Here is a 14357-nt window from a genome sequence, read left to right on the forward strand (position 1 = left end):
ATGAACATTAAATTATTTGGCAACAGTGCTGGTGGACATTCCTGTAGTCAGCAAGCCAATTGCACCCTCCCTCAAAAGTTGAGACATCTGTGGCATTGTGTTGTGTGACTGCACATTTTAAAGTAGCCTTTTATTGTCCCCAGCACAAGGTGCACCTGTGTAATGGTCATGCTGTTTAATCAGCTTTTTGATATGGCCCACCTGTCAAGTAGATGGATTATCTTGGCAAAGGAGAAATGCTCAGTAACAGGGATGTAAACAAATTTGTGCACAACATTTGAGAGAAATAAGATTTTTGTGCGAATGGAAAATTTCTGGAAACTTTTATTTCATTTCATGAAACATGAGACCAACACTTTATATTATATTTTTGTTCAGTATATATGCTACCTGACATATTACAATACAGCTATAGACAAAGAAATTATACAACAATAGTAACAACTACGAAGAACTATATACAAATATCGCAAAACTCACTCTGCACGCACACCATCCCACAAGCTCAGAGATATGAGTCCAGCAGTTGTTGTGCAGGATAGAGATGAGCTTGCTGCTCTCTCTGTGACTGCTTGAAGTAGACCGAGGGGGAGGCATGAGTTTGTGATCTGGGACCCAAGCTGACTGCCTGTGATGACCCCACAGTGTCATAAGGCCCCTGGCAACCATGACCCCTAGCAACAAATTGTTGGCCAGGGTCCTAGGTGTTAAGGGCCAGTTTATGACCCCCCTGCCCTGCTTGGTTCCAGTGGGGGAGGGTAGCCTACTGCAGAAGTTAGAAAGAGAGGGTTGTGAGAGAGCTGTGATGTGGTGTGCTAAGAGTCTCTGGCAGGGAATTCGTAACATATTGGTCATATCACTGTATCACTAACTAACCCCCAGGCCTGTTGGACAGAAAGACCCACTACATCTCAGAGACTTTAAGCATAATTACAGACACAATATGGAAGAGTTTCACTGAAATCCCAATCGACCTCTGCCCCTTAGGATATGGAAACATATCACCCATCCAATTAAACAGCAAAGTAAAGCAATTACCATGTTATCCTATATGCACCTTCCAGAACTAAAGGAGTGCCTGGACGAGAGTTGAGGAGAACTGGAGTTTGATTTGGAATTCAGTAAATGTCTACCCACTGGGCAAAAACTGTTTGAATCAACATTGTTTCCATGTCATTTCAAACCCCCAAAATAAATGTGCTGATGTTGAATCAATGTGGAAAATAACATCAACATACAGTTAGGGCATTTTGTCTGTTTTTCACCCAACTTTTAACCTAAATCCAATGACATAGTGCATTTTTTGATTTCACTTTAAATTCACGTTAGTTGACAACTCAACCAAATGTCAATCAAAACTAGACGTTCAACTGACATCTGTGCCCAGTGGGTGATTAGTTAGCTGCCTAGCAACTTTGTATACTAAACACCCCCAGGCGCACTGCATCAATTTTAGTTTATTCCTGACTATTTTGACAAAGTCTAACTCATTCGAACTCAAAGAGCAGGGCTGTTAACCCAACAGCGTTTCACGGCTGACAGACCAGCACGACTCCAGCAAGCACTGCAGCTGGGTTCCCATGGTAACAGGCAAAGAGACTAGCAGCACTGTGACTCGGAGCAAAACACCCCACACCAGCCTCCTCCTTTTCCTCCACCTACTTCTTCTTTATCTTCATCTTCTTCTTCTTCTCTGTCCCACTATTGTACTCTCTTTCACTCCTGCGGCTGCATTCACCCGTCTGGGAATCTCCCTTTATTTCCATCCATCTCTGTATGCCTCTCTATCTCTTCCTCCAGTTGACTTGTCCTGACATCTATCTATCCATCTCCATATTTATGTCTTTCTCTATCTCCCTACAACCCCACCAGGTTTTCATTATTTGTTAATCAATTGAATCATGGCTGGAACAAAGGCCTTCACCCAATGGTATCTCTCCATCAACAGAAGACCTGTGTCCTCACTTTAACTCCTAACTCCAATGAGAGCAAGAGCATTGATGTTTAGGTGCTGTCACCGTGTGGTGAAAAGAGGGCATTACAACAGTATGCAAACAGTATTGTCTGTCTCCAACCGTGGCTCTCTTCCAGCTATTTTATTATAGCTCTGAGAGGATGCCCTCCTGTCCTCTCCTCACCCCTCCTGTGCCATCTGTCTGGAAACCCAGTCGCTATGCTCTCAAAACACTTCAGACTGCAGCCGACCGGGACTTTCTTATCTGGGCTCAGCCACAGGGATTCCATTGAATAAATCTTTATTGTCCCTGATGGACAATCCAATGGTAAACGCTAGACTCAAAGCAGGTAGAGACGCAGTTATTTATTTATATATAAACAACTGCAACCTACACATTTTAATTTGTTTATTTTGCACACAGGTAAATATGCTGTAACTACTGTGTATATAATTTATAAATATGAAATTCTATAAATACATTTGCAGGATAATAAAACATTGTTTTATGTAGATAAAGGAAATATTAGTAAATACAAAAGGTCAGGCTGTGTTATCTGAGTCATTAGCATCCATATAAACACACCTCACTCTCTCTCTCATACTTAGTGTGTACAGTGTGCATTGAAAGATATACCGTGGAGGCCCACTGCGCTGAAATGCTTTGAAGGTCTGATGGTATCGTATCATGTTGCTCTCATCCTGGCCGCGTTCCTTTGTTTTGTCTCTCTTCACCAGCCTTGTCCAGGTCTTCAGAGACGGAAGGTGCTTCTTTCTGTTGGAAAAACAAGACCTCAACAGGTTAGACTTTCTGTGGTAAAAGACTATGCTTACATAAGTTATATAAGGGACTTGGCCAGAGGGTCATTCAGTAACATTACATTCATCCTGGAAAGAAGAGGAAGCCTCACATAGATGTAACAACTAGTGATGAGTGAGGAAGGTATAGACTTGGTATAGACTTACCATAGAATCTGGAGTAGAGGAGCTGGAAGAACAGCCCAGCCACTTCCTGTACTCATCACGTACCTATGATACAATACAACAACAACAACACACCAACACTAATTATACACAGACCACACCGTGGAGGGTAGACAGAGGGGAGGTTAAGAACGTGTGTGTGTGGGGGGTGTAGGTCTACCTCCTTGTTGAAGAGACAGTGAACGATGTAGAGGAAGGTGCCCTGCTGGGAGTTGAGCACGATGAAGAGGTACTTGAAGACCATGGTGGACTGGAACAAGCCCAGCACCCAGGTACAACCCAGGATCACAAACTGTGCCAGGATCTTAAAGATGATCAGTCTGAAAGAGGGAGGGAGGGAAGTGAGGGGGGTGAGAGAGGGAGGAGGGAGGTGAGAGTGGACGGGGGAGAGAGAGAGGAAGGGTGGAGGGAAGGAGATGAGAGAGGGAAGGTGAGAGAGGGGAGGGAGGAAGGTGAGAGGGGGAGGGAGGGAGATGAGATGGGGAGGGAGGGAGAGAGGTGAGAGGGAGAGAGGGAGGTAAGAGAGTGGGAAAGGGAGGGAGGGAGGGAGATGAGAGAGGGGTAAGGTGAGAGAGGGGAGGGAGGGAGGTGAGAGAGGGGAGGGAGGTGAGAGGGGAGGGAGGGAGATGAGATGGGGAGTGAGGGAGGGAGAGAGAGAGGTGAGAGAGAGGAGGGAGGGAGGGAGGGAGGGAGGGAGGGAGGGAGGGAGGGAGGGAGGGAGGGAGGGAGGGAGGGAGGGAGGGAGGGAGGGAGGGAGGGAGGGAGGGAGGGAGGGAGGGAGGGAGGGAGGGGTATAAAACATCATATGGATTCATATGAAGAGACAAGAATACTAACACTACCACACATTCCCATCGGTATCAACAAACATACACATTACATATGGCTTAGTTACTGTATGTTCACAGACATATGTACACACACCTGGTGTCTTTGGACTGTGAGACATCACTCTTCATGTTAGCCAAGGTAGGTCTCAAACTCCAGATTGTAACGCAGAACAATATCCAGTTCAGCTGAAGAAGAAGCATAAGGAGGTCAGTGTGTGTGTGTATGTGTGTGTGTGTGTGTGTGTGTGTGTGTGTGTGTGCGTGTGTGCGTGTGTGCGTGTGTGTGTGTGTGTGTGTGTGTGTGTGTGTGTGTGTGTGTGTGTGTGTGTGTGTGTGTGTGTGTGTGTGTGTGTGCGTGTGCGTTAGTGCATGTAGATCCACTCACTGCTAGGACAGTACACACTGGCCCTAACACAGCCCAGGTAAAGTATTGTTCTGGCTTCAGCCAGCATCTGAAACCAGAAACAAATCAAAATGTCTTGTAAGTGTGTGTTACTGGAAGAGAGATTATATTTGTGTGCGTGTGTGTGTGTGTGTGTGTGTGTGTGTGTGTGTGTGTGTGTGTGTGTGTGTGTGTGTGTGTGTGTGTGTGTGTGTGTGTGTGTGTGTGTGTGTGTGTGTGTGTGTGTGTGTGTAAAATTTCTACTCACACTTTAGATCCCCCATAGCCGTCACGTTTCACAGCTGCAGACACACCCACGATCACCAGGGGGATGCCATAGCCAATCAGGAATAGGTATTTCTTCTGGAGACCTTCCCTCTGAATGACCTGGATCCTAGAGAGTCTCTGGACCAGCAGGTAGAGCTGGAGCGCCTCCAGCAGCATCCACAGGAAACTGGCCACTATCAGGAAGTGGAGGAGACCTGCCATGATGGAGCACACCAGCTGGGGACAGAGAGGACTACGAGATAGATATTAACACATAGACATGCTCACCCGCATGCATGCATGCTCGCAGGCGCACTTGCACACACACACACACACACACACACACACACACACACACACACACACACACACACACACACACACACACACACACACACACACACACACACACACACACACACACACACACACACACACACACACACACACACACAATGAAGAAGACATGTATATACAAATGAAGGTTCTTTCCTAACCCAGCACCTTGTGAGTGAGGTAGGTGTAATCCAATAGCAGCAGCAGATGGGACAGGAAGAGGCAGAGGCAGAGGTGGAGGCGGGCTGTGTTGTTGATCTTAGGGTTCCAGCTACACAGCAGGAAGGTGAGGATGGCCAGAGCAAAGAAGACCAGGCCCACAATCACACACATTCTGTTCACCCACTCTAGGAAGGGATTGTCCTCTGACACAGTCTGGAAGGATGGAGACACACACAATTAAGCATGAACACACATACTAACGTGTGCACCAGAACACAAACACACACAATCACAACCCACACAAACACAGAGCCTGTACCTCCCCTGTCTGCATGATGAGGGCAAAGGTGGAGAGGTGAGAGCAGCTACACACTGTGTAGTTCTCATCAGAGAACACAACCCAACAGCCGTTCACTGACCAATGCCTCCCCTTGGTTCCATTCTCATATTCCATTCCTCTGTCCTCCCAGTACACACAGGTCATCAGGCCAGGCTCAGCCAACCTCTGAGAGAGAGAGAGAGAGAGAGAGAGAGAGAGAGAGAGAGAGAGAGAGAGAGAGAGAGAGAGAGAGAGAGAGAGAGAGAGAGAGAGAGAGAGAGAGAGAGAGAGAGAGAGAGAGAGAGAGAGAGAGAGAGAGAGAGAGAGAGAGAGAGTTTAAATACTGACAGTATGCTATGAGGGATGGAGGGGTGTATAGACTGACACAGCTGGGGAGAGACGGAAAAGATGGGAGATGAACAGATTAAGGGAGAGTGAATAACCAGCACAGACCAGCAACATCAACACAGCACCTCAACTGATGGACAGAAAGAGAGAGAGTTCATAAACAAGTTATTCAAGTCAATCAATTAAAACAATTGTACACCTCTGTGAACTGATTTATCATCAGGGGTTTAAAATGCCCTAGTGGCACCAGGGACTTTAACAGGGACCAGCCAACCCTTTGATACAGGATGCAGTGGTGAGTATTAAAACTCTCACCAGTAATAAAATGAATGGCACTGTGTCCCCATTAACGAACAGCATCCAAAGATATAAGGGTAGTGGCTGCTGCAATCTGGTAAATGGTGTCACCATAACCAAGAACTGGCAGAACAGTTGACCAGACAGACAGACAGACAGACAGACAGACAGACAGACAGACAGACAGACAGACAGACAGACAGACAGACAGACAGACAGACAGACAGACAGACAGACAGACCCTCTTGTGGCTCATGGTGAAGTTGACAGGCTCAGAGAGCTGGGTGTGGTTGATCTTGGGCAGTGTGGCGGTGATGACATCAGACAACATCTCTGTGTGGTTTTCTGTCTGCAAGAAGCTAGCACCCAGAAGGCTCTCCATCCCACTGACTGTCAGGAATACTGCTGATGCTGTACCTAGGGAAACAGAATAGGGGGCTGTCGTCAAATAACACTCAGAACCTTCATCATCATCATCATCACCACCATCATCATCAATATCATTATCATCCGTATGATTCCCAATATAGTCATCGTCATGGTGATATTCTTCACTGTGATCTTAACCACCTGCTGCTGTGTCTGGTCTATCTCACCATTATTGTTTCTGGCCAGAGCCTTTAGGTTGATGTCCATGGTGTTTCCCCTGGCTGAGAGGGAAGAGGTGTCTGTACTGTTGGCCTCCATTACCTGCAGACTAATGTCTAACATACACATTTACAGTACAAGTATTATTTAATATGGGGAGAATGAGGGAGATAGTATGTGTGTGTGAGACACTAATGTCTGACACAGATACCAGTTATACTTCAACTTTTACTGACAAGGAAATAAACTAAAGCAATACTGCATTACTGCAGGAGGGGGAGAGAGAAAGGTGGTAGGGGCTGTATGTAGGTCCAGACTGCATAATGGTTCTTCTTACCCAGCTCAGGTGTGTGTATGGTTTTGTTGACCCGGCCCTGAGAAGGGTCCACTAAGGCATTCACCAGGAGCACTGAGATCTTCAGGACCACACTGCCAGACTCCCCGCCATCCTTTCCAGCCCCACTCCACCCCTGGCCTGTACTGGCCTGCTGCGCTGAGATGGTTCCCGCTCCTGACACCTTCTATGGAAATGGATAGATCGATCAAGTCGTGGAGGAATTCATTCATGAATGAGAACGGTTACATGCACACAATAAGGAGATTATTGTGGATAGTCAGGTTATTATAATAGTTTGTTTAAAACGTTTGCAGGCTTTGCAAGAAGAACGATTTCCCTTATAATCCTGTTTACACTGACACATCTGAGATCACGCTACTTTTGATAAATGCCAGAAATCGCCAATCCAATAAATAATTCAAACACGGTGACCATGTTATTTTTGAGAAGACTATTTGATTCAGAGTTCGGACATAAAAGTTTCTATGCGAAAAATATTTATAAGACGCATACAGTTTTTGCGAACTCACTTCACTCGCGCATTAGATGGAAACGTGTGGTACCCGGTGCTGGCACATGCACAGATTAAATACATTGCTGGAACGCCGATGAAGATAAGCAGAACTCGGCCATAATCAGTTTAATATTGAATTCTTACGGTGCATGTAAAGTTACTCAATGATAAACATACTGCCTTGACTAAGACAAACTAACTCTACTCTGATGATAATTATTTAAAACATGAGACAGAGTTGGAAGGGGGCATTACCAGGGCTGTCGATAGGCTGTTTGTCACTGACTGAGGAAAAAAGAAAATGGGAGAGAAAGAAGGGAGAGAGTAACGGGGGAGAGATACAATGACATTGGTTAGCATGTGGAGACATTAAACAGGACCCTCTGGGTAGGGAATAGAACTATGTACTGAAACCTGACCCATTTCCAAATGATCCACTAAGTGGCGCCAGAAATCAACGAACGAGCATGTCAGAGGCCGTATGTCTCAAGCGTCTCAGAGTAAGAGTGTTGATTAAGGATCAGTTGAAACTTTAAGATCACATGAACAAAATGATATGAACAGGGGGAACCTGATCCTGGATCAGCACTCCTACTCTGGCAGATTTGATACATATGGCTCAAGATCTACAGAAGTTAGTATTTTTTTAACCTTTATTTAACTAGGAAAATTAGTTAAGAACAAATGTGTATTTACTATGATGGCCAAACCCTCCTCTAACCCAGACGACACTGGGCCAATTGTGCGCCACCCAGTTTCTGGACAGGACTCGTCTACCAGATGTAAAGGTTGCTTTACTGACCCCCTCTGGTAGGACAATGTCAGGGTTCTCCATCAGCTGTTGGTTCATCTGGTTGAGGAAGTACATTTCCTTAGACTGGCCCTGCAGTGAGAACACAGATACAACATCAGCACAATATTTACACAACGTCAGCACATCAACATCAACACAACATCAATACAACATCATTACAACCAGATGACAATGTTGTTACAACTTTGTCGTCAGTGATACTTTTCCTACATCTTCATCCGACAGGATCCATTTTAAAGCCCACCATACTGTATGGGTGGTACTGGCACAGGATCCATTCTAAAGCCCACCATACTGTATGGGTGGTACTGGCACAGGATCCATTCTAAAGCCCACCATACTGTATGGGTGGTACTGGCACAGGATCCATTCTAAAGCCCACCATACTGTATGGGTGGTACTGGCACAGGATCCATTCTAAAGCCCACCAAACTGTATGGGTGGTACTGCCACAGGATCCATTCTAAAGCCCACCATACTGTATGGGTGGTACTGGCACAGGATCCATTCTAAAGCCCACCATACTGTATGGGTGGTACTGGCACAGGATCCATTCTAAAGCCCACCATACTGTATGGGTGGTACTGGCACAGGATCCATTCTAAAGCCCACCATACTGTATGGGTGGTACTGGCACAGGATCCATTCTAAAGCCCACCATACTGTATGGGTGGTACTGGCACAGGATCCATTCTAAAGCCCACCATACTGTATGGGTGGTACTGGCACAGGATCCATTCTAAAGCCCACCATACTGTATGGGTGGTACTGGCACAGGATCCATTCTAAAGCCCACCATACTGTATGGGTGGTACTGGCACAGGATCCATTCTACAGCCCACCATACTGTATGGGTGGTACTGGCACAGGATCCATTCTAAAGCCCACCATACTGTATGGGGGTGGTACTGGCACAGGATCCATTCTAAAGCCCACCATACTGTATGGGTGGTACTGGCACAGGATCCATTCTAAAGCCCACCATACTGTATGGGTGGTACTGGCACAGGATCCATTCTAAAGACCTGTGTGTTTCCAACCACGTACCTCTGGGGGAACTATGGCGGCTAGAACATCATCAACACCTGTGAGGGGGATGGGGGGGGAAGAGAGAGAGAGAGAGAGAGAGAGAGAGAGAGAGAGAGAGAGAGAGAGAGAGAGAGAGAGAGAGAGAGAGAGAGAGAGAGCGAGAGAGAGAGAGAGAGCGAGAGAGAGAAAAGAGAAAAGAGAAAAGAGAAAAGAGAAAAGAGAAAAGAGAAAAGAGAGAGAGAAATAAAGACAGAGAGAGAGAGAGAGAAGAGAAAGAGAAATAAAGACAGAGAGAGAGAGATAAATACAAAAGAGAGAGAAAGAGAGAGAAAAGAGAGAAAATAATATATCAAGTTCCCATCAGACCTCAGAAGCATTTCACTACACTGGACTTCTTCTGTACATAATATATTTCCAAACAATACAAGTATGACTCACTTTCACACACAGTGACGTCAGTTTCCCACAGTACTCCAGTGGAGGAGAAGTATCCTTCCACACAGGAACAGTGGAAGGTCCCTGGTGCATTGGTACACACAGAGTGGAGACCACATAGACCAGGGGTGTTAGCACACTCATCTATGTCTACAGGGAGAAACAAACACTGGGATATACACACATACAGTAACGGATACACATACAAAGATACACCACACATATACACACACACTTTTACATGCAAGCATACACGCGCACACTCAGTGAAGTATGTCACAGACCTAGGCATGGGTTTAAGGGGCTGGCTATGGCATCTGGGCTGGTGAGCAGGTAACCAAAGAGGCAGGTACAGCTGTGTGCTGCATAAGAGTTGGTACAGTTGGCATCGGGACCACACACGGTTTTGTTCAGACACTCATCAATGTCTGTAGGGTTCAAACCACAGATACAACTGATGAGAACAAGTTATGGTCTAGGTTATGTCCCAAAAGGCACCCTATTCACTATATACATACACCCTGTATACATATACACCCTATATACACATTCACTATATACATACACCCTGTATACATATACACCCCATATACACATTCACTATATACATACACCCTGTATACATCATATACATACACCCTGTATACATATACACCCTAAATACACATTCACTATATACATACACCCTCTATACATATACACCCTAAATACACATTGACTATATACATACACCCTGTATACATATACACCCTATATACACATTCACTATATACATACACCCTGTATTTATATACACCCTATATACACATTCACTATATATATATATACACGCCCTGTATACATATACACCCTAAATACACATTCACTATATACATACACCCTGTATACATATACACCCTAAATACACATTGACTATATACATACACCCTGTATACATATACACCCTATATACACATTCACTATATACATACACCTTGTATACATCATATACATATACACCCTATATACACATTCACTATATATATATATATACACACCCTGTATACATATACACCCTAAATACACATTCACTATATACATACACCCTGTATACATATACACCCTAAATACACATTCACTATATACATACACCCTCTATACATATACACCCTATACACCCTACATTCACTATATACATACACCTTGTATACATCATATACATATACACCCTATATACACATTCACTATATATATATATATATACACACCCTGTATACATATACACCCTAAATACACATTCACTATATACATACACCCTGTATACATATACACCCTAAATACACATTCACTATATACATACACCCTCTATACATATACACCCTATACACCCTACATTCACTATATACATATACCCTGTGAACATATACACCCTATATACACATTCACTATATACATACAGCCTGTATACATATACACCCTATATACACATTCACTATATACATACAGCCTGTATACATATACACCCTATATACACATTCACTATATATATATATACACGCCCTGTATACATATACAACCTAAATACACATTCACTATATACATACACCCTGTATACATATACACCCTAAATACACATTGACTATATACATACACCCTGTATACATATACACCCTATATACACATTCACTATATACATACACCCTGTATTTATATACACCCTATATACACATTCACTATATACATACACCTTGTATACATCATATACATATACACCCTATACACATATTCACTATATACATACACCCTGTATACATCATATACATATACACCCTATATACACATTCACTATATATATACACACCCTGTATACATATACACCCTAAATACACATTCACTATATACATACACCCTCTATACATATACACCCTGTGAACATATACACCCTATATACACATTCACTATATACATACACCCTGTATACATATACATACACCTTACATACACATTCACTATATACATACACCCTGTGTACATATACATACACCCTATATACACATTCACTATATACATACACCCTGTATACATATACATACACCTTACATACACATTCACTATATATATACACACTATATACATACACCCTGTATACATATACAGGGTGTATGTATATATACACCCTAAATACACATCCACTATATACATACACCCTGTATACATATACACCCTATATACACATTCACTATATACATACACCCTGTGAACATATACACCCTATATACACATTCACTATATACATATACCCTGTGAACATATACACCCTAAATACACATTGACTATATACATACACCCTGTATACATATACACCCTATATACACATTCACTATATACATATACCCTGTGAACATATACACCCTATATACACATTCACTATATACATACACCCTATATACATGCACCCCATATACACATTCACTATATACATACACCCTGTATACATATACATACACCTTACATACACATTCACTATATACATACACCATGTATACATCATATACATATACACCCTAAATACACATTGACTATATACATACACCCTGTATACATATACACCCTAAATACACATCCACTATATACATACACCCTGTATACATATACACCCTATATACACATTCACTATATACATACACCCTGTGAACATATACACCCTATATACACATTCACTATATACATACACCCTGTAAACATATACACCCTATACACATATTCACTATATACATACACCTTGTATACATCATATACATATACACCCTATATACACATTCACTATATATATATATATACACACCCTGTAAACATATACACCCCATATACACATTCACTATATACATACACCTTGTATACATCATATACATATACACCCTATACACATATTCACTATATACATACACCCTGTATACATCATATACATATACACCCTATATACACATTCACTATATATATATACACACCCTGTATACATATACACCCTAAATACACATTCACTATATACATACACCCTGTATACATATACACCCTAAATACACATTCACTATATACATACACCCTCTATACATATACACCCTATACACCCTACATTCACTATATACATATACCCTGTGAACATATACATACACCCCATATACGCATTCACTATATACATAGACCCTGTGTACATATACATACACCCTATATACACATTAACTGTGTACATATACCCTGTGTACATATACATACACCCCATATACACATTCACTATATACATACACCCTGTATACACATTCACTATATACATACACCCTGTATACATTATATACATACACCCTGTATACATATACACCCTAAATACACATTCACTATATACATACACCCTCTATACATATACACCCTGTGAACATATACACCCTATATACACATTCACTATATACATACACCCTGTATACATATACATACACCCCATATACACATTCACTATATACATACACCCTGTGTACATATACATACACCCCATATACACATTCACTATATACATACACCCTGTATACATATACATACACCCCATATACACATTCACTATATATATACACCCTGTATACATATGCACCCTAAATACACATTCACTATATACATACACCCTGTATACATATGCACCCTAAATACACATTCACTATATACATACACCCTGTATACATATGCACCCTAAATACACATTCACTATATACATACACCCTGTATACATATACACCCTATACACCCTACATTCACTATATACATATACCCTGTGAACATATACACCCTATATACACATTCACTATATACATACACCCTGTGTACATATACATGCACCCCATATACACATTCACTATATACATATACCCTGTGAACATATACACCCTATATACACATTCACTATATACATACACCCTGTGTACATATACATGCACCCCATATACACATTCACTATATACATACACCCTGTATACACATTCACTATATACATACACCCTGTGTACATATACATACACCCTATATACACATTCACTATATACATACACCCTGTGTACATATACATACACCCCATATACACATTCACTATATACATACACCCTGTGTACATATACATACACCCCATATACACATTCACTATATACATACACCCTGTGTACATATACATACACCCCATATACACATTCACTATATACATACACCCTGTGTACATATACATACACCCCATATACACATTCACTATATACATACACCCTGTGTACATATACATACACCCCATATACACATTCACTATATACATACACCCTGTGTACATATACACCCTAAATACACATTCACTATATACACCCTATATACATATATACATATACATATATACATAGGGAATAGGGTGCCATTTGGGATGTAAACCTAATCAGTGTCCCATGGTATGTTAACGACAACAGCAGTGAGACAACACAGTACCTATACAGGGGTTGGCCTTGCTGGGGTCTAGGACTGGGTTTGTGGGTGAGAAGCCTAGGAGACAGGTACAGTTGTGGGCTCCTGGTGTGTTGGTACAGACAGACTCCTGACCACAGATGGTTGAGTTGAAACACTCATCAATATCTGTGGGGGTTTAATAGTTGAATAGTTCAGTTAGCATATTAGCATCTTACGACAGGGTGCCAGGCAGCATCCAGGTTGACAACATTATGGTCAGTAGTGTATGATATAGATAATAATACACTGTAACATAAA

At 42.2% G+C, this 14357-nt stretch overlaps 1 protein-coding gene across 1 annotated transcript; it reads right to left on the bottom strand.

The window, feature by feature from the left end:
* Nucleotides 1–378: 378 nt before the first annotated feature.
* Nucleotides 379–14211, bottom strand: LOC127917727 (adhesion G protein-coupled receptor E1-like). The gene is made up of 17 exons (XM_052500745.1): nucleotides 14082–14211; nucleotides 9881–10024; nucleotides 9600–9746; nucleotides 9180–9217; nucleotides 8121–8201; nucleotides 7574–7603; nucleotides 6805–6988; nucleotides 6476–6583; nucleotides 6121–6296; nucleotides 5235–5420; nucleotides 4922–5128; nucleotides 4419–4654; nucleotides 4154–4220; nucleotides 3863–3954; nucleotides 3099–3258; nucleotides 2921–2983; nucleotides 379–2729 (listed from the first exon to the last, which is right to left on the bottom strand). Exons 5-17 carry the CDS (start codon nucleotides 8184–8186, stop codon nucleotides 2652–2654), a joined length of 1653 nt encoding a protein of 550 aa, XP_052356705.1. The 5' UTR covers nucleotides 8187–8201; nucleotides 9180–9217; nucleotides 9600–9746; nucleotides 9881–10024; nucleotides 14082–14211; the 3' UTR covers nucleotides 379–2651.
* Nucleotides 14212–14357: the final 146 nt, after the last annotated feature.

This window comes from Oncorhynchus keta, unplaced genomic scaffold (assembly GCF_023373465.1).
Source record: "Oncorhynchus keta strain PuntledgeMale-10-30-2019 unplaced genomic scaffold, Oket_V2 Un_contig_1189_pilon_pilon, whole genome shotgun sequence".
NCBI lineage: Eukaryota > Metazoa > Chordata > Actinopteri > Salmoniformes > Salmonidae > Oncorhynchus > Oncorhynchus keta.